This window comes from Eretmochelys imbricata, chromosome 2 (genome assembly GCF_965152235.1).
Source record: "Eretmochelys imbricata isolate rEreImb1 chromosome 2, rEreImb1.hap1, whole genome shotgun sequence".
NCBI classification, from domain to species: Eukaryota; Metazoa; Chordata; order Testudines; family Cheloniidae; genus Eretmochelys; species Eretmochelys imbricata.
The window spans coordinates 170,163,353-170,186,088 of NC_135573.1; the positions used below are offsets into that span (position 1 = coordinate 170,163,353).

Below are 22,736 nucleotides of genomic sequence, written 5' to 3' on the forward strand. Positions count from 1 at the left end.
TAGTAAAAGAAATAATAATAGATCTTTAGGTTTGTATATCACCTTTCATCCTAAAATGCATTACAGATTTCACAATATATACATACACAACAGGAATTTATACTGGATGAATGGATAGCTGAAAATGGACACGTTTATCCAAACCTCTTAACATTTTGGTTATTTTGATAAATGGGACATAGAATCAAATCATGCCTGAGCCAGTGTACCACAAGGAGAGAGAAATGAGATACAGCCACTAGCTATATCAGATTCTTCCCTGCCTTTCTCTGCACTATGGAATTCTCCTTAAAGGAAGTCTAATGGAGCCATGCCACCACAAAGCTCCAGAGCTGGTATGGAGATACAGAATTGTGTGTCTATTGCCATGTATCTCCAAAGGATCTGCAAGGTTTAGAAGACACAATCCTTGCCATGACTTCAATGAGTTCAAACCCAGCTCTCAAAAGAATTTGGAATAATAATAATAATAATTGAATTTTTTAACATAAAATTTTCCACAGCTCCAAGCTCCTTCATGAAGCAGCATGATCTGGCTCTTATACAGCTATTTTATATGAATGGAATACACGATGGTGTGGTGTATACATCAGCATGCATTTCAGGATCTATAAGCATGTATTTCAGGTTCTATCAGCATGCATTTCAGATAGTCACATTACATACAGGTGGCAGAGTCACTTTTGAGTTATGTAGGTTGCAAGTGCCAGTAAGACTTTTACAACACAGCATACCATCATGTATTGTAGAGATGTCACATATGATAGACAAAAATACTCATTGCAATGTGTGAGAGAGTTTTTTCAGATGTTATGAGGACTATTTTTCATAATGCTCTGACTGTGAAACTATGGCCTCAATTATCCTGTTTGCACGTGCACTGGTCTGATTGCTTAAACTGGACTTTGCACATGTATAACAGACAGCATGCTCTGGCTCCCAGTATCTTTGTCCAGCTGTTCACGTCTCAGAAATATAACTAATGCATTAAAAATACCTCTAAAAAGTACTTAATATCTCACCAATTTAAACCTGGCATTCAGAGCCATTCCTAGGCTAGAAGTGAAAGCTAACTCCCCCACATAGGGAAGTTGGGAAGCTCCCATTTCAAGACTTAGAGGTTTGTCAGATATCTGTCATTGACCAAGAACTGAATTTGCCCATTCTGCAACTTGGGCAATTAGAATTCTGGGAGCAGGGAGGCCTGCAAATTTCACCTTTGGACTGCAGAGGAAACATTTCTTTGGCAAGCTGGTTTAAAAAGTAAACAAACATGGCAACTGTGCAGAAACTACCCAATAGTGACTGGAATGTTAGCCTAAGTCCTGAGAGAGATGGATCAGTGAGCAGAGAGGAGGTGAAATGATCAAAGTCACAGGCTAATTCATTTATCACGTGGCTCTGCAAGATAACACATGGATATTGGCTCCAAATATGTAGGATAGATAAAGACTGACAGGCAGCCTAAGACAGAAAGATACTACTAAGTAAGGCACTATAGGCCCTTCATAACATTTCTTTAAAATCAGTACTGAAATGTTACTGAGGACTACAAACGCATACAAATTATGCTTTTCAAAAATCATACAACTTCAAGTCATTTTAAGTTTTTGATCACTCTACATAAAACTATAGCAGAAAATGCTTTACTGCCTGTTTTCAAATTAAAGGCTAGATTGTACCTTGATCTATGTACCTCTGCTGGGGACTAAGGGGCTGCAGGCGTGAAAGGATCACTTTTCTTCCTCTCCCAAGCAGGTAAGTAATGAGGAGAGGTGGAGCCTTAGCTCTGGTCCCTCTCCTGTAGATGGGATGGCCAATGCAAGGGGCAGGGGCAGTAATTAGCTTCTTGTAAGAACTAATAGCCAACTACTATCCCCGCTCAGAACAGGGCTCCTGGAGAGTCGCTCCCACAGGGCTTGTGGCAAAGCCATAATCTAGTCCAAAGGCACTAGCATTATGTAACTCAGTGTGTATTTATATGTAGCATGACTATGTGTCTGTGTGTTCACATATATAGTCTGTAAAATATTAGATACGTGGTAGTGAAGAAACCACACAAATTCTTCTCCCCCTTCTCCCTCCCCAGTGTCAGTATATGAAATACATTTCCAGCTCTTGCTTAGTAACTAGCAGGTCATTCAGAACTCTCTCACATTCACACTTCGCCTTTTGGTATAAAGGCAATCAGTTCAGAGCTCTGAAGCATAACGAAAACTTCTCTGAGAGGCAAAATGAATTTCACATTGCATGTCTGATGAAAGGCAAAATAAAAGTTTCAAAATGACACACAGAAAGGCAAAAATCAGAGTGAACAATTGATTTGGGAATATGAACACACACAACAGATATACATCAAAGTCTGTTTGGCATTTACATACAAGTGGGTGAACTGAGAGCAGTTTTAATATTGAACAAGCAGGAATTAGATTCCCTGCTTACTGGTTCAATGCACACTGCTATGGCAAATAGCAATAGAGGTAGTTCATGAGTTCCCCTTTCCTCTCTCCCCCTCACTGTGCAGCACATGTGCATGCATGCATAAACTCATTTTTTCTCATCAAACTGATTAAATGGAATAGAAAAGCAGTGCCTAGAATGCACTGTGTAAAAACAAGACTCTCTCATGGCACAAGTGTACCACTGTAAAAGTTTAAATGAGCATAGTTTCCACAGAAACTACCACTCCCTTAATAACACACATCACAAACATGGCAGGGATAATACTGTTTCCCATTGGGCACTGAAGCCTAAGTACAGTGACTGAGATACTTACGTGATGGTGTCAATCATATCCAGTCCCATTTCGACACAGCAGTGGGCATGGTCTGTTTTGGGCTGTGTCAATCCTGATACACAATAGTAACAGTCCCCTAGAATTTTAATTCTTCTGCAGTGGTTTTCCTTTAATAAAAACAGACAGGAATAACAGATTTTTAAAAAGATTTACAATAGAAATCACATATTTCTGCATAACAAACTTTTTTCATATAAAGTTTATGTGGTCACAGTAAACAATCTACAGTGCAGAAGCTATGAGGTCCTAATGCTGAACTGTCATCTTCTGTATATCAAATAGGGTAATCAGTCCAGCTTTGTTCAATTGGGCAGCATCATAATTCCAGATTACAATGTAACACTGTGACCGTATGCTTTCCAACAGAGATGCCTCAGATCAAAACACCGCATCTTAACAGTCACAAACAGCACATAAGTTCGGATCCAAACTTTGCATCTGGATTATAATGTCTATAATAGTTCAAACCAAAAGGCTGGAACCGAACTACCTCTGAACATTGGGGAAGTTTGGATTCAGATGAATTTGTGACTCAAACCCATCTGTAATTTACAAGGCAGGTGTTTTTGTTGTTGTTGTTGCTATGGTGGTGGTATTTTGTTTCTTGGGAGTTTTGTTTGTTTGTTTGGTTTTTTAAGAAGATGCTCATTGGGCTGTATTAACAATACGTAAATCTGATAGGGCAAACTCATTCTCAATTTAAATGTGCGAACATGACATATGGGCAGAACAGAAGATGCAGTCATGTACTGTTACTGAATTTGTCTCGATTTATATGGGCTTGCAAGTTCTTCAGGAGCAAGCGTATGACTAAATCTTCCATGATTTGAAGGAGAAATGATGGGAGGTGGTGACAGCTATATTATTTTCAGTAGCACCTCCACCAGTTGCAAACTAGAACACTGCTTAGTAATAATGCAGCATCATAGGGGTTGAGTTGCTTGCCAAATCTCTGTCCAAAGCCCTGACATGGAAGGTGTTTTCCAGTGATCCGATGCACGGCTGCCAGCTAGGACCTCACACATAGAACTATGCTGAAATTATTACTCATTTGTTTGGGACAGTGACTTAAGCCTGGGGCAGGGCGACCCTCGGCGGAGCAGGGTCCGGCCACCCCCTTTCCGCTCGGGGGGGGTGGGGTGGGAGGGGGCTCTGGGTTGACCTGATGGCAGGTTTGCTTAAAGCTAACAACAAATTGGAGATCAGGAAATTCAATTAATGTAGTTGGTACATGACATGAAATATTGCTATATAGTCCTGACCAACAACTCAGGACAATGTAGGTAGGGACTGTTTTCCTGAAGCCCCCGGTCAGGGTCTGGCAATAACACAGTTAAACAAGAAAAGATGGTGATGGTATCCATTGCAAGAAAGACTGCACAAAGCTCCTGGTGAGAGCAGTGAAAAAGAGTACTTAAACAAAACAGATTAAAGGATCCCAATTTTATGGCTGGGACTATGAAGGCACATGCCTCATGGGATTACTTAGTATGAATATTCTGACCAATTTTTCCTATAGTGATGTCCCAGGTAAAGCTTAACTCAAGTGGCCCAGAAAAAAAAATATTAAAATGTCCAACAAATTTCTTAATCTGACTGGTTCAGCTCCTCCTAAATCCACATTCTGAGAAAATCTAAGGCTCAGTGATTTGACCACAGCTCCCCCACAGGTAGGTCTACACTTACAGCAGCATGTAGAATACAGACATTGTATAGATATAAACAACAATGCAAACAGTGAGGCACAGCTGAGGAAAGCAGCACAGAGTAGAGTGCCTGAACCCAGGGTACATACTGTACATGATTCTCTACATGCCCAAGCAGTGCCTCCCGCGTCTACACGGCTATTTTTGGCAGGGTACTGCCAGAGCCTTTCCCCACTGCAGCGAAAGACTCCAGCAGCGGGGAAAGTCTCTCGCAGCTTCCCACTGCTGGAGCCTTTCCCTGCTGCCTCTCCCTGAGTAGGAGCCTTTCACCGCCGTGTGTAACTACATGCCACAGTGTGGAGGCAACTTGCTTATGCCACCAAAAGTGTAGGCAGCTGTAGACCAAGTTACAGTGACACTGATCCAATCAGGGAACAGAAACAATAACACATGGCTCACCCCAATCACCATATATACTTGTAACAACCAATAGCAAACAACTTGGTAAAAGCTTTACGACTATGAGCTGTTTGCTGTGTTTTCATAAAATATATAAGTATTTCTGACTAGTGAACAAGTCTGTATGTATACACCCAAATATATATATAAATTATATGTACATATAAAATCAACATCTGTCCTTGAACAGAAAAGAGGGTGAAATCTGAAAAATGAATGGTGAATAGTTTTCCCAACTCCTTTTACACAGAGCATTAATTAAGGAGGAACCCTATACAGAAAATAAAAGAGTAGGCCATTCTTTCCAGGTATGTTCTAACAAGCAGCATAGATATTTTGGTAGGTCAGATAGCTGTTTAATATGCCATAGGGCATGATTTGGAACGTATTAGTCTTTATTTTTGTTCATATTTTTTTATTAATTTCATCATTATTAATTGGAAAAGTCAAAATAGCTTTATCATGCAAAATAACTTCTGTTAAAGAATATGTGTATTTGGCAGTTATTCTTCAAAATTATGCTTTATTGCCTAGGAACCCAATATTGCAAACACATATGAACGTGCTTAAGTTTAACCTTAATTAGGACTATTCCTGCAGCCCATACTCAGGAAAATTCTCATAGATTTTATTGCAAGTTTTAAGTAAGTAAGGATTGCAGACAAAAGCCCTAAGTATTTTGAGATCCTTGGCTGACTGACAGTATTAATGGAAGGTATTATTACTAGAAACCAAATACCTATGAATATACAATCCAGGAGGTCTATCCTGACATGGAACAGCTCTTCTTACTCCATGTACTAACTTTTGAACAGGGACTGCTAAATTATGCTGACAAATTAAGGATTTTTCATGGAGCAAATTATGTACCAATAACAGCTGCTCCAGAGTAAAGACTGAAACCCACTTTTTGTCCTACCCTACATAAAGTTTTTTCAGCTTCAAATTTGGTATGTGTGGTCTGTGACCAGCAGATGACTGCTTGACCTAATCAGAACAAAGCCACTTAGAAATACGGATGCAGAAAATTAATTGTGCCACATTGCTTCTTCAATGCCTACCTACAAAATGGCTTGAATGAAAGACTTGGTTTTATTAGAGACAGCTTGGTGTAGAGTACTGCATAAACCACATATGAGATGATGTCAGGGAAATGTACTAAGTTATTAGGATCATCACAGCAGCAAATCAGAATCCAGCAGATTTAAGGATTGTTGGGTAAGAGAAGACAGAGTTTTTATTATAATTATGTGTATTACCATAGTGTCTGGGAACCTCTTGTACTAAGCATTGTAAAAACACAGAACAAAGGATGTTCCCTGCTCCAAAGAGTTTACAATTTAAGTAGAAGACAAGAGAAAACAGATGGATAAAGACAGACAGACCAGGAAGAACAATGAGATAACATTGGTCAGCACAATAACTGTTGTCAAGATTTTTGAAGCATCATGGGAAAGGAGAGTTTTAAGGGGAGGTTTTTTATTATTATTATTTTCTATCTTTGTAATTTTTTAAAATCTATTTTTGTTTCCCTCCTTTCCCATCCCCAGCCTGGACATAAAATAAGGGAGAAATCAGCTGCCTTTCCTTCAAAAAAAATATGGTCGATAACTACTCTTCTTACATCAGCTATCACTCAGACACTCATACAGAGAAAACCACCCCAATCTTAAATTTTCTTTAAGATTGGTTGAGATTTAACCACGTGTTCCACCAAATTTAATGAAACACACGTGGTGGTTGAGGTAGTATCTTTTATTGAACCAGCTTCTGTTAGTGGAAGAGACAAGCTTGTGAACTCCACCCTCATCCCTTTAGCCCCCTCCCACAAAAAAAAAACAACAACAACAACCAAAACAAACACACTTATGGAGGACCTGGGGCTAAATCATCTGCACTGCTTTGAAAAATCCCACTGTATTCTTTATCAGCTTTTTTCCTCACTCATATCTATTTATAGCAACTGACTAATGCACAATGATCTGTAGGAGCTTGTTTGATTTTCTTCTTGCTGCTCTCTCTCTCTCTCTGTATGAGGTTGATTTCCAGTGCTAACAGTGAATCTATATGTGAACAATCCCTTTAACTTTATATGCAAGTTAACCAAAGAAACTCTTTCTTTTTCTCTCTTTTGTTTTATTGAAACTCCCAGAAACCACCTGAGTCAACACAATTCCCCAAAAGTGATAGTTATAAATTCAAGTCACCATTGATTCAGGCAGCTCCTGTAATAGTTGATCATTTTGGCCTCATAAGCGTAATAGAAGGCATCAGGGTCTGACAGTATTTCCAGCCCACTGCACTCGCCAACCAGACCGTCCACCTGCAGAGTTTAATCAAAATACTTCCAAAATGAGCTGCAGAGAGTTCCCTCCAGACAAGAGAGCAATTTGTTGGTATCAGGTGGAAGCCTAAATCTACAACTTCACAGATGGCAGACTCTTTCAAGTTGCTAAGTAACCTTTAAATTTTCAACCAAAGTGGCTAATAAACCGGTTGGTCTCCTCTGAGTGGGGCAAAGGGAGCTTTCTTAATTCGGAAAGGGTTCTGATGTTTTTACATCTCTTCAAGTTCTCTTGCAAAAGTCGTGGTTGCCACCTTGGGATACGGAATACAAAATTGGAATTTCAGATACATTAGATCAAGCCCCTTGTACCGCCCAATCCAAATTATGTTTCATGCTCAGTGGTTAAAGATTTTTTAACAAAATAAAGGGAACAGAATTCACAGAGGAAGAAAGGACCACATAACAAGGTATTAAACTTTTGACCTTGAAGGAACTCTTGATAAATGCTTAAGTCCCTCTGGAGCCAATGCTTTGCTGGCTCAGCACTTAGGACTATAGCTGAGAGACCTTCTCAACTGCCAAATTCTAACAAGGTCTAGAATTACTTTTTGTTTGTCTGCTGCCAGCAGAGGAGATAGACAGATGCTGATGGGCATACAGCTGTCTGTTGCTTGCGTGTTATTGTTCTGTCTGCAAAACTGAAACTAACTAACATGAAAGTGAGGCTTTGCACCAGGGAGTGGGGAGACCACAGAGCTCCCTGAACATTTAAAGAGACAAGGCATCATATTGTTGATCAATGCAACTCCCTTTTTGGACAGGACTGGTGAGAAATTTGTTGTTACGTGAACAGATCTAGGTCAACACTTTGAAAATATTGGGCATGTCTACAGTCGAGACATCTTGCTTGAGCTAGTGCATTGAAAATAGAAGTATAGCTACAGCAATATGGGAAGTGGGAAGCGGTTGCCACCCCAAGTGCAATCCTGCCCCAGACCTTGGGTACATACTCAGGCAGCTCGTCCTCACTAATGCCCACACTGCCATGACTACACTTCTATTTTAGTACATGTATGTCTGGCCAAGCTGCAAATTACACCTCCAGCTCAAGTATAGGTATAACCACTAATGCTTTTTCTAACATCTGTAAAAATAAACTAAGTTACCGACACAGGGAGGAAATGCTTCTCTATTTAGCGCACAGTGGAAGCTCTAAGGTTGCAACTATCTATCTGGACTACAGCATAGTTTCTGCACACCAAAAAACAAGAACAAAAAATGAAGACCAGTTAAATATAATTAAGACGAACAAACTTTTAAAATCTAAATGCCAAATGTATCCCTAAGGTAACTCCATTAACTACAGGGATAAATTTGACCTTATGTGACTTATATATAGTTAACTCAGTGTTTGACATATGGATCCAACTTACTTTCTGTAGGCCTATTTTAACCTGTTTTGCAGTTATGATATTTGAATAAGTTTATTGCTTAACCCCTCTGGAGTCACAATCCATGAATGGGGCAGGAGGGAAATCTGTTAAGTAGTAACAGTTTTTATTAGTAGAAAAAGTATGGAAATGTATATCCACTGAGCTACAGAAAGAGCTTTTTCCCCTTAGGAGCTAGATTTGGGCTCAGTTCTGCTCTGCGGAGCTACGGGAACGATTAAGAAGAACTAGCAAAAGATGCAGAAGCAGGGCTCCCCAACTCTTCCGCCACAGACTCCAATAGCCCTACTCCCTCTCCCAGACAGCTCATGGACATGATAACTAGTAATACTTAGCTCTTATACCAGCTAGACAGAAGGAATGTGAATTCAGTTACTGCTTAAGAACCTATTTAAAATGATTACAAGAACCAGAGTATTTAAAAAAAGCAAACAACAAAAATACCCACCCCCTCCCCACATACATATTCAGCTATTTAAATTAAATACAGGAGTCAGTTTGTGCCTGATAAGCACAGGCTCACGTTGGAGATGGCACTGAGTTTCACCCTCTCAGGGGAAGCTCCTACCTAACCTTAGGCTTTTGGCCAGAGACCCAAGTTTTTGTGAAATTTCTCAGTCCTGCCTCCATGGTGCTGCAATCATGAGGCTGGCCTCGCATAGAACAGAGGAGTAGGCATATGGGTTGTGTCTGGGCAGGCTGCAAAGACAACAGCTCTTGGGCTCTTCTTCCTCCATACACATCTGGAATCATTATTGCCCATGTCTTTTAAAAAATACATTTCCTTTGAGTCCATTTCCCCCCTCACATATCGAAGAGGAAAGGGAAACTGCTAAAACGAACATCTTTGGCTTTTCAGTTTCTCACCCAGGAGGGATTGTGCAAGAGCTCCAGGGAGTGCATCGGAAATGTACTCAGCATGGTGCAGGAAGCTCCTCTCTCTGTGGCTTGCCAGTGCAGAAGAGGAGGAGGACTGCAGGGCCTCATCTCCCCTCTATTATCTTTGGGGTGTCTTCAATTCATGGCAGTCACAGGTGTGATTAATGAGTAACTGGTCCTTGACTGAGGGAGCAGTCTCTTTGCACTCCCTCACTCCTTCCGCATTTTCCTCGCTTCTCTCTGTTCCCTATTTTCACTTCTCTCTGCTACCCCACCCTTCTCCCCTCATTTTTCTGTTCCTCTACACCAGTCCCCAATGTCCAGAATAGCCACAAGTTTTGTTGGAAGTTCTGGTCCTGCAGCCTTTATGTGAGTAGCCCACTGTAGTTATTCACAAGAGTTAGGGACATGGGACCAGATTTTCAGTTGCAGACAAGTGGCATGGCACCACTGATTTCAATGAAAATACACTGATTTACACTAGCTGAGCATCTAGCTCTCAGGATCAAGCCCTTAACCTATTTAACGCAGGGTTGAAATCATCATAATTGTATCCTTGTTTCAGGGCCTAAATATAAAATGTTTGTTAGAACAGAAATAAAAATCCCACACAAGATCATATAACTGTAAGACAAAAAAACCAACCCCCTCATTATTTAATCTGTTTTCCCTAATCTAGGGCCTAATTCTGCTCCCACAGAAAACCAATGGAATTTTTACCATTGACTTCAATGGGAACAAGATAAGGCCCCTATTCTTTAGTTAATGGCTGTACAGACCTTTGAAGATGTGACATAAAAATTATAAGTAATGTTGCTATTGTTATCAAGTCTAGCTTCTATTCAGTTTAATAAACATGTCCAGCTGTAAAGCCCTATGAAGCTTAATAGAAAATTAAAATGGTTTTAGAGGCTTTTTGAATCACCCTATAGAATTTAATAGGGAAGTACTGTACATCTCTACTACAGAAATATATAGGATAACTTACAAAAAAGATCTATAGGTCCTTACTGGTTTCATCCCTATTAAAGGTTATAGATTTTTCCATTAAATTAGAATATTTTATACAGAGGCAGAACAACAGATTATTTTGGACATAACACTGCACAAACATTCATACACACAATGCTGTACATTCAAATATTCAGGTTTCAGAGTAGCAGCCGTGTTAGTCTGTATCCGCAAAAAGAAAAGGAGGACTTGTGGCACCTTAGAGACTAACCAATTTATTTGAGCATGAGCTTTTGTGAGCTACAGCTCATTTCATTGGATGCATTTGATCCTTTTCTTTATTCAAATATTCAGCTTCTGACCTACAATTCCTTAAATTCAGTTATTAACTAAGGTTAATGGTAATAACTGTAGGATGCTTTGTAAAAGCCAAATTGAATAAAATGTATACTCCCATACCACGTTAAGTTCACATTTTAAAAAAACAGATATCTTTATTCTTCTTGCCTACTTTATTTCTACTTCAGTCCAGGAAAGAAACATGCCAGATTAGAAAATAAAAAGGAAGTATAAAACAAGAATAATAAAGGATGGGTGAGTTCACTTCCATAACATTTTCTTAAATTATTAAACAGAAATCCTGCTACTGCAACTCACTTCAGTGGGGCAATGTGCAGGTATAGCGGTTTGCCTACAGGAATGCAGTTGCAGGATCAGCATCTCAACTTACTGTCTTATGCATTCTATGTTGTATTGTATGCAGCTAATGGAAATTCTGAAACTATTTAAGTTGGTAATGGAAAAATATGGGTATTCAACACAACCTGAGTCTAATAGGTTTTGTCTAGATGCTAACCTAAAGTTGTTTGTTTTCAGGCCAATATCCCCTACTTCCCTTTCCTACATCATATATGAAATGTGTTCTCCCACCAGTGGATATTATTTGGGATAAACTACTAGAAATGGGAAATATGAACATAATGGAGAACACAGTTGGCATTTGATCAAACTGAATAAATATTATCTGTATTGAGTCGTTCATAAACATTTGCCTCCCCCTCCACAAGAAAAATATTTTTTATTTCAATTAGTAAATCAACTGACCATTTGGTGGCTCCAAGGAAAATTTGTAGTCTCTAAAAAAATACAGTGCTTTGAAAAGACGGCAGAAGAGCTGCTGACAAGTTATATACATTGTTTGCCGTGTTGTTGTAGCTGTGTTGGTCCCAGGATATGAGAGAGATAAGGTGGATGATGTAATATCTGTTATTGGACCACCTTCTGTTGGTGAGAGACAGGCTTTCGAGCTACACAGAGCTCATCTTCAGGTAGCTTGAAAGCTTGTCCCTTTCACCAACCGAGTTGGTCCAATAAGAGTTATAGAAGTGTTATTTATTCCAAAAACGCAAGTGTATAAGCAGCTCGTTTTAAGCCAACAATATTGAAGAGCTCTTGAAGAGTGTGGAAAAGTAATTATAAATTATAAAATAAAAGTAATTATTCAACACCACGCCTTTGTTACTAAACTTGTTCGACCCACGAGTGCTGAAAAGAGCATGTTTCTCAATAACCATCAAATGCAGTTATGAGGTCACTTGAACTTAGTTCAAAATGAGCGTCGGGAAGAATTTAGAATCTTATCAGGCAGAAGAGTCTTCCTGTCCCTGGAAGATGGATGGAGCAGGTATTCTGTGCCACCCCCTGCAATCCCATCCACCCAAAGGAACTGTTGTCTCTGAAATAGCATGCCGATACTACAGCGACTATATAAAGTAGATCAGCCCTGAAAGAAGGAGTGACCTTCAATGACTCTCACATGAAGTGGTCTCTGGAAGCAGGAACATGCCATAAGTGGCTTAATCATTACTATATTTTTGGCAACAAAATATCTGAGGCTCATTCTCCCTCAGGTATCTCTTGTAATATAGGTCTCTCTAATTTATTTGTATCTTTGAGCATGACAACAAAATAGTGGATAAAGCATAACTGGCTCACACAATTTTAGAGTTTTAAAAAGCCTTTGACAAAGTCCTTCACAGGATGGTCTCAGGGAAACAAAGGGTACGTCCCATCTTGCAATCATGTGGTGTGACTAAAGCACATATAGACCTCTCTAGCTAGCTTGGGTATTGGTAGCAGTGAAGGCATGGTAGTGCAGGCTTCAGCACAGGCTGTACAAGCCCACCCAAAACCCCAGGGTACTTACTCAAGTGGCTAGCCTACGCTGAAGCCTGTGCTGTCGCAGCTGCAATGTTACTGGTACCCAAGCTCGCTGGGTTAAAGCTAGCCCAGGTATATCTACACAAGCTGCAATCACACCCTTTGACTGCAATTCAGACACTCCCTAAATTGTCATGAGGTGAAAACTATGGATGAGAAACTGGCTAAGAGAGTAGGCAGATTAGGAATAAAAAAATCAATTTTCATGACGGCAAAAAGTTAACATTGGGATGCCTCAATGTCCTCTACTAGCATTGGGGCTGTTCAATAATTTATTAATGATCTGGAAGACACAGTAAACAGGCAGGTGTCAAAAATTGCAGACTGCACCAATTTACTTAGGTTATTCATGCCTAGAGATGGCTGTTAGGAACTTTAGAGGGACATAAGAAAACTAGGTGAAAGGACAATCCAATGGCAGATGAAGTTCATGGTTCAGAAATGCAAGGCTATGCACATGGGTAGGAGTAATTCCTGAACTACTCAGGCATGTCACTAGACTCTTAAGTAGCCATAGCCACTTGGGAAAGAGACCTGAACATCACTCTGGACAGCTCAGTGAGAGTCTATGTGCATTGTGTAATGATAAACAAAAAGGATATTGCAGAAATGTCAAACAGGTGAGGAAAGTGACCCCCCCCAACCCAAAAAAGTGACAAAAGTGATTAGATGAATGGAAAGAAGATGGGGATTGTTTAGAGACTAGATTAATAAAAGAAGAAGTTTGCAAACTGTAATGAATGGTGCAGATAACATCAGTTGAATGCTCTTATTTACTGTTTCTCATAAAACATGGAAAAGGGCCCCATCAACGAAACTGAAAGGCAACAAATGCAAAAATCATATGAGAAAAACTGTTTACTCAATGCTTAACTAGCCTGTGGAACTCACTGCTATAAAATATCATTGAGGTTAGCAGGATTCAAAAGAGGACTGGACATTTATCTGGATAAGGAGAACATCGCTGTTACACTAAGTAGGAGTAAAAACAAAACAGAACTGCAGCAGTTACATACATTCCCATGCTTCAAGGCATAAGCCAACCTCTAACAGATGAGAGCAGGATATTCTGTAATTGTTCACTTTGAGGTTCCTGGCAGCTTCCTCTGAAGCATCTCGTACTAGCCACTGTAGGAAAGAGGATGCTGGACTAGATACGGGTCTGATACAATATGGAAATTCCTGGGTCCATATGCTATTGTGAGTAAAGGAAAATGGCTGATGGAATACGTGCGGCTTTCCAAACCTCTATATTTTGTGGGTGGCTGTCAGGAGAGGTGTATACAGTAGAAGATGCTTATGAGAAACTGATACACTGTAGCAAAACTCCCACTACAGTGAAGTAGCATGAGAGTTATAAATTGTTTCAATGCACTGCAGTGCGTCAATAGAACTTCTAGTTAGAGGGAATCTCCACTTATGAGAGAAGTAATGTTGTCTAAAACAAATGACTTAACTATAAGTGGATTTCACTATGTCCTGTCCATTACAGTACACATATTTAAAGGATATTTCTGCTGCATTTAATTTTGAACTTTACGTTAAAAAATACTGCTCTGGAAACTTTTTGGCTTCAATGCAGACACATTCCTGGAATTTATGTCGGTAACAGTAACTTTACAAAGTTACACTAGTTTTCTTTCATTCCATGGTCCCATGCATACAAAAAGCTTAAGAAGGAGCAGCATGCAAGACCCTACCAAGTTCAATTTAGCTGGGTAATGGAGACATGGTCGTAGCAATAATAGGGAACGTGGGCTTAACGGGAAATAAGGCCTTTCACAACATGAGAGGAATAATAGAAAAGGAAAACAAATATGACTCCAATTTAGAAAGTCCCACAGCAAACGGCTTGGATGGCTTTTATGGCAGAAAATTGGTTGTCTCCAGTCAAGCCTACATAAATTTGCAATTCAGTGATGTGTTTGTGAGGATGAAGTGAAGTCATAGTAAATGTCCTACCATCCTGGGAACTGTCTTACAGATGAAACAAAGCAGAGTTATTTAGAGTAACCATTAAAGGGAAGTAGTGTTGTATCTAAAAGATACCACAGAATCTAGGAAGATAAAAAATTCTGAATGGAAAGGACCACAACTGAATCTGTGTGGATACAAATCCCATGTTACAAGAATACTGGCAGAGTAAGAATTTTGACTATTCTACCAACAGCTTCCAGACCAGGGCAAGAATTGCACAGTGCTCAGACAGCACAACAAGGCAATGTTTAATGAAATCATAGAATATCAGAGGTGGAAGGGTCCTCAGGAGGTCATCTAGTCCAATGACGATCACTGAGCAATTCAATTATCTGTATAAATTAACTGGTCACAATGGGATAATGTTTACAGAAACAATTTCTTAAATGATTGCTTCTTGAAACAGCTAGTTCTAAAGCACAAAAGAGGCAAAACTATTCTTGATGTAGTACAAAGGAAGAAACAAGAGTTGGTTCAAGAAGCAACTACCGTTAAACCTCTGTGTAACAGTGACTAGAATATAACTAAGTTCAAGGTCTCTGAGGGAGGAAAGGTACCGCAAACTAGCCCTTAACTTTAGAAAGAGGGGAATTTAATAGAAATCATAGAATATCAGGGTTGGAAGGGACCTCAGGAGGTCATCTAGTCCAACCCCCTGCTCAAAGCAGGACCAATCCCCAATTGCCCCAGATCCCTAAATGGCCCCCTCAAGGATTGAACTCACAACCCTGGGTTTAGCAGGCCAGTGTTCAAACCACTGAGCTATCCCTCCCCCCAAAAGCTGGTCAAAAAGTTCTTAAAGTCAAGAGTAAATAAACTAAAATACTTAGATTTAGCATGGATTCTACTGACACAGAGTCTCATAGCATATATAACTCTAAACTGAAAGGGAAATAGGAAGACAAAAAGTAAATCAGTGCAACTAAATGGCAACATCCAAGACATTATACAAAGCAATCAGAGAGCTTTCAGCATATGGAAGCCCAATCCCAGTAAAGCCAATAGGCAATTTCTAAGAAGGAAATTAGGTGTAGGACTAAGGTGGAATTTGAAAGGCAAATAATTGAAGGCATACATACAAATAGTAAGAACTTCTCTATGTATATTAGATGTAGGAAGCCTGTGGGGAAATTTTGGGTTCATCACTGTGATAGGGAGTATAAAGCCCTCACTGGAGGGGAGGGCATTAAGGAGCAACTCTGGGCTAAGGAGGCCCTGCACCTCTGCCCCATGCTGAGCAAGTTTGGGTTGGATGTGGGGTTTAAGAGGTAGCCAGACAGCTCAGTCAGGGCCTGGCAGGCCAGGGAGAAGGACATGCTCTGGGAGCACCTGTGAAAGATGTGAGCTGAGCCCACACCAAGCTAGGCAACAGGGGAGGCACAGTACCTGGACACTGAGACCATGGCTGGAAGCCCTGAAGGCAGTGCTCCCTAGGGGTGGTTGGCAGGGATGCAGAATGAGACAGGACATGACCCAGGGAAGCTGACTTGAGGCTGACAGAAGACACCACAAGGTGAGCGAATCTGAACCAACCTTTCAGGGCCCTAGGTTGGAACCCGATGGAGTGGGAGGATCCGGTTCCCCTACCCAGCCCCAGGACTACACCCGCTAGCAGAACTGCTGCTGGGGATGAATCACTGGGTGTGACGGCTGCCTTGGGCCTTAACCACTAGTGGGGAGAACCTGCTCCAGCTCACAACCATTACAGCGAACAATTAAAGAAGACCAGAATATTTCTGAGAAGCTAAATTGTTTTTTTTTTTTTGCTTCAGTCTTCACCATGAAGAATGTTAGGGAGATACCTACTCTTTTCTGGTAATAAAGATGAGGAAATATCCACAAATTAAAGTGTCAGAAGAACGGGTGCTGGAACAAATGGGAACACTAAGAAGCAACAAGTTACCTAGTGCAGATGGCATACACCCAAGAGTTCTGAAGGAAAGTGAGGACGAAGTGGCTGAGCTGTTAAGAAAAATACACAATCTCTCATTGAACAAGTTACCACATGTGACCCAAGGGTCTCTTAATGCCAGTTGGCAGAGGGCACAAGGATACACAGGGATCCCATGGTTTCACCAAGAAATGTCATATGAGGTCTCTGATGAAAGCCTCTGTCATAGTGGTCATCACAACCATTGTAAGATGTATGTATGGAATAAATGTGAAGAGTTACATATATATGCTGAAAATTGCATTCTCTAGGTCTTGTAGTTAAAGCCAGGTTACTCAAAAATAGCATGCTTGGAGACAGGAGGTGGACACTTATCTCCCTGGCAGACCATTGTGTGTCTTACAACAGAAGTTGATTAGTATACTGAGACAAAGGCTAATGAAGGGCTTGTGGAGACTTCAGAAGGAAACCAACAAGAAGAGGTAAACAGTGGGGAGGGAATGCTGTTTTCAGGTGAAGATCAAAGGTCTAATCTATCTGGGGATGCAGAGAGATGTTCTGGCATCCTTCCATCTGTGAAGACAAGCTGCAGTGGGCTTGATCTTATGAAATGGAATTTCATCCATCCTGATGGAAAGTGCTAGGAAAAGGATTTGGGCCAAGCTACCCTGTAGGAGACAGGGGAATGTCCCGAGAGTTAAGTTTAGGCTCTAGAAAGAGTTTTATGACTTTGTTTTATACCTTACTGCTTGTTTCAGATATTCTTGCTTACTATCATTTGAATCTCTGTTCTTTGATAATAAACTTATTATTATTTCCACTATAAAGATATCTAAGTGCTGTGTGTTAAGCAGAGCAGTGATCCTGAGTTAAAACTAGTAAGGTGGTGTGTACTATTCCTTTGGTAGGAGAGAGCTGAGTGTTCAATGAATCAGGGTCTGGGCACTCCAGAGGGATGCTTGGAGGACTCGGGACTTAGTCTGTGCTTATTGCTAACTGTACAGAGACAGTGATGTCTATGGAGGACTGGAAGGTTGTGCTTGTGTTGCAAGAGGCTGGTGGATTCAGGGAGCTGACTCACAGCAGGTGCAGTCATGACTTCCTCTTGCTAAGGGCAGGTGGTATCGAGGTGCCTCATAACCCTGGATACCCCTAGGAGGTGTCACACCATATAAAGAACTGAAGTGCAGCAAGTATCGTACCTGTATTTTAATAGGAGTGATCTGGGATTTACACACCAGTAAGACGTTCGGTACCTGGTGAACTGACTGAAGTTATAATTAAAACTAAAATACCTAGAAGGCACATTAGCTTCTAACTAGCATAGCTGCTACTAAGAAAATTGTGCCTCCCTTATCTCTCAAAAATTATTTGAGCATGCCTATGAAACAGTGGATAAAGGAGAACTGGTTGATATAGTTTATTTAAACTTTCAAGAGGTCTTTTTGACAAAGTCCTAAACAAGAGGCTGTTAAAGGAAATAAATAGGTATACCGTAAGAGGCATGGTGTGAGAGTGCAGTCATGGATCAAAACCTGACTAAGAGAGAGAAACAAAGAGTAGGAATAAATGGTCAATGTTCATCATTAAAAAGGTTAACAGCGGGGTGCCAAAAGAGTCCATGCTAGAACCTGTGCAGTGTAATGGATTTATTAATGATGTGGAAAACAGAATGAACAGCAAAGGGACAAAATTTGAAGACAAAGTAATGCATGCTGGAGGGAATAACTTCCCCTGCTCATACACCTTACTGGAGTCTAAATTAATTGCATCAGCTCCAGAAAAAGGCATGGCATCGTTGTGTACAGTTCAATGAAGATCTTGGCTCAGTGTAAAAAGAGCAGTCAAGAAGCAAGCAAAACATTAGGATGCATAAGGAATGAGATGGAGAATAACAGAAAATATTACAATGTCATTATGTAAATCAGCTGTGTGCCCTGTGTGTTCAGTTCTGGTCACTCCATTGTAAAAAAGGACTTAGCAGGAATGGAAAAGTTAAAGACTAAGAACTTGGAAAAAACCCTTATATGAAGAAAGATTGAGAAGACAAGGACTATTTACCTTAGAGTGGAGATAAATAAGAGGGGACATGACAAAAATATACAAAATAATCCATAGCATGGGGAAGGTAGATCAGGAACTTCTATTCACACTGTTATAATACAAGAACAAGGAGACATTTAATGAAATTGAAAGGTGGGAAATTGGAAACTGACAAAGACACTTTAAGAGAAAACACAACACAATTTACCTGTGGAACTCACTGCATTGAGCTATCACTGAGGCCAAGAGCCTAGCAGAATTAAAAAAAGCATTAGCTATAGATGAATAAAAAGAATATCCAAGTTTAAATAGCAAATAGTAAACAAATAAATAAGAGTTTAGGAACGGATATTAATCCTTGTCTTCAGAGCATTAGCCATCTTCTCTAGGTATTTTGGGTTAGTAGCAAGTTTCTGTTCAGGGCCAGATTATCCCACAATTGTCTCCTGCAGGGTTCTTGCCCCTTTCTCTGAAGTACTTGGTGCTGGTCACTTTCAGAAGTAGGAACTCCACAGGATCACAGGAATTGCCACACTGGATCAGATCAATGTTCTTATGCAATAACAGGGCAGAGGAATAAGAAGAAATATTAGATATTGTTTTGTAACCTTTCCAGAACTCCTTTCAGGGATGCCCAACTACATGCCACCCAATACTCAGTGCTAGGAACAAAAACTCAATGTAGCCCCTAATGATTATTATAATAGATTTTAACATAGCTTGGGATCATTTGGGATCAAAGGTGCTATTTAAAATGTTTTAAAAAAAAACACCTTACTAAAATGTTAATGCTGAGAAACATTCAAGCCCATCTGTTTCCATAAGATTTACTCACAGTAAGTAAATGCTGTTTTAATATTTGCCCTTTCCTCCTACCACATTTACTGCAGTGGTAACTGGGATCATTTTTCTGTATTACCTTTGTAAGACAGGGCAATTATTTTACCAAGAGGGGGCACAAGTTGCCACTTCCAGTTGATGTTGGCTCCTAAGCACCAACAACAAACACAATGTACAACCACAGATCACACTTCAGTAGTCACAGGGACCGTACACATCGCAACTAAATGGCCGTAGATTTTCTTTGCATTTCCCCCCCGGGGACTGTTAAGGGACACCATTGTTCTGAACCAATACAGATGAGGATTTTGAACTAATCCGGTACAAAACACATGCAGTAGTTGTTCTAATCAGCAGATCAGAATCTCTGTGAAAAAAAATCATGTATTGCTGTGCACATTTCATCTGACTGAAGGAGACATGATTACAAGCCTCTCTTTGCTGCAGAAAAAAAAAAAAAGAAAACAGGTTTTGTCCTCTTTCACGCTCTGCTGCTGCACATTACAAACTACTGTCACATGCAAATGCTGGTTCATGCCTTTGCATTGTTAAGAAGAGACAAGAGATTTCATTTCATTCTCAAAGGAAAACCGTGTGTAAGATTTTAGAAAGTTGGGGGCGGAAGGGGAGTTCACTGCTCCAATCAGAGGATGAAATTTACCCTTGAAGTGACGCTCCGGACCTCAGCAAGGTACTTAAGCACATGGGTACTTTTAAGTACATGGTAGTCCCATTAGCTTCAAACTTATGCTTCTGCTTAAGTGCCTTGGGCGTTAAGCCCCACATTTTGTCTGGGCAGGGATACCAATGGTGGATTGATCTCACAGAGATTTATGTGCAACCCCAGTGTGCCATGTAAACAGTTTCCACAGTATGCATCCAATGAAGTGAGCTGTAGCTCACGAAAGCTTATGCTCAAATAAATTGGTTAGTCTCTAAGGTGCCACAAGTCCTCCTTTTCTTTTTGCGAGTATCACCATTGGCTCTACATATATTGGCTCAGGACACAATGGGGCTGGAATAGGAAGGCGCCACACATTCACGTTTATGCAGCTCCAATAGTGCTAATATTCAGTGCAAGCAGCTCAACTGGGCTGTTCTAGTCCATAGGCTACAGTAGCAGCCCTGCACCCTGGCCCTGGTTTGGGCAGTGGATTTAATCTTTCCAGTTGCTCCACACTCTACTCACATGCAGCCTGTGGGATTTATGTGCAACTGGCTATCTTGCGAGTGCATAACAGAGTCACCATGTAGTTTTAAAACTCTACCATATACCTCCTTTAGTGTTTATATCTGGGTTAGATTTATGTTCTTGATTTCTTTATTGTCACCATTTGCATGAACACACTGCATGCTGCCTCAGTGCTAGAATGACGGTGTGGAATGTCCAAGAGCAGACACACCAGGAGAGGAGAAGCAGGCCTATCATGTTCTCATTAGTTGCATAAGCCCCAGTGCAGAAACAGACTTACTTCAAGGAAATAAATCATAAGAATGAGATAGCTTTCTGTTACAGCATAAATGCAGCCAAAGAAGGAACAAGACTTTGATGAGCCTTCCTAGAAGAGGAAAGTTTGTCCAGTGGTTAGGACATGAGCTTGAGGTTCAGGAGACCTAGGTCCAATTCTCTGTTCTGCAAGAGGCTTCCTGTGTGACCTTGGAAAAGTGAGAGTCTCTCTATGGCTCAGCTCCCCATGAATGGGGAATGGGGATAGCTCACAGGGGTGAACATAAATGCATTAAAAAGTGTGAGCTGTTCAGATTCTACACATATGTACCTTAGATAGATAGCCTTCTATGCCATTCTCTCTCTCTTTGGGGTATCAAACACTTGCATCTTTGAGTTCTCGGAAAGAAAGTGAGAAGGACAAATAGCTGTGTAGGCATAATTGTGATCCACTGACAAGAATCTGACTCTAATACCGAGAAACACTTTAGTGTCTCCTCAAGCTGTTGGAAGGAATTGCAAGAGAACTTGCTCACTTAAATCATGCCTGGCTCTCATGGTCTTCATTGAAGAATTATCTGAGTCCTCTGGCTGGACCTCTATGGCACATTGAAAACTTCAGAGGATTAATCTACTTTCTCATCTGGTTTCTCAAAGGGTGTCCATGCTTCCACTACATTACTCCCCAGGAGGGCATCCTGCCCCTGGGAAAGGGAACCCAGACAAGAAATACCTTGCAAGAAATGAATGATATATAACAGGGAATAGGTAGGAGCTACAACTGCTGGAGATAAAGTGTCAACAAGATGAAATGGAGCAAGACAAGATGGTGAGGACTCAGAACAGGGAAAAGAGAACTGGTGGCAGTGACAATCCCTTTCTCATGATAATCATGTATTCAATGCCCAGGCCCTACAAAAGGGCAGTTTCGGGTCCTCCCACGGTTTCCTTGTATGACCTGACTACTTGGCTCATCTTCGTCTCCTGACACAGGCATTATCCGCATTCTGATCTCCCCTCTATAGCACCCAGCATGCAATAGATTCCTCTTATGGAAGTCATAGCAACCAGAGGAAATGCAAGCACCCTTATTAAAATCCAGAGAAAGACAGGCTAACTCACACCATAGATATATCACTGCTCAATCAGAAGGCACCCAATACAGAGATACCCTATCTGGCCAAAGGCGAAGGACACCATTGCTGTAGGTACATTTTATAAATAAAATAATAAGAATAAGTTCCACTGAATTCCTGGAGTTTGAATATTTGTTTTTTTTTATTTTAAAATGTTTGTTCTTATTATTTCTTTAAAGAAAATGCAGAAGTCATCTTGAGCTGAATGTCTGGTCGAGAGCTAGGACCTGATCCAAAGACTCCCATTGACTACAATGAACTTTGCCCCATAGCAATTAGTGATTTTTTTTTAAATTGTGAAAAACATTCAAGCGTAAAGGGCAACAGAAATGGCCCAAATGCTTATTTATTGTCACACAAGGTTGACATTCATGGAGCTGTGCTGGCATTTAGAAATTATGCAAAGCTTCCCACCTAAATCCATTGTCATTTGGCATCCATCCCGTAGGCCATCAGTCTAATCAGCTCTGCCCGTGCTAGTGTTTGGTGCATATGGCATCCCTAAATGCAGCTCTGAGGTTGAATAATTTTTAAAGATAATTATAAAAGCTTCTGTGGCTACATGAGGCAAGTTTTTAGGTTACACTGATCTAAAAGGAAAAGTGAATTTCTCCCTCACTTTTGTTATGCTATAGGCAGCCCCTGCAGAAACAGCTAAAACACATGCGGAAGGGCTTAGTGGATGCTAGAAGCCCTGCCCCCCGATCATACA

General features: G+C 40.5%; 1 protein-coding gene across 1 annotated transcript in view; it reads right to left on the minus strand.

Moving 5' to 3' along the window:
* ADCY1 (adenylate cyclase 1) overlaps positions 1-22,736 on the minus strand; it is a 217,517-nt gene that overhangs the window by 81,177 nt on the left and 113,604 nt on the right. Inside the window, exon 5 of the mRNA XM_077809215.1 lies at positions 2,777-2,904. Coding sequence (XP_077665341.1) covers positions 2,777-2,904 — 128 coding nt within the window. The remainder of the gene's footprint in view (positions 1-2,776; positions 2,905-22,736) is intronic.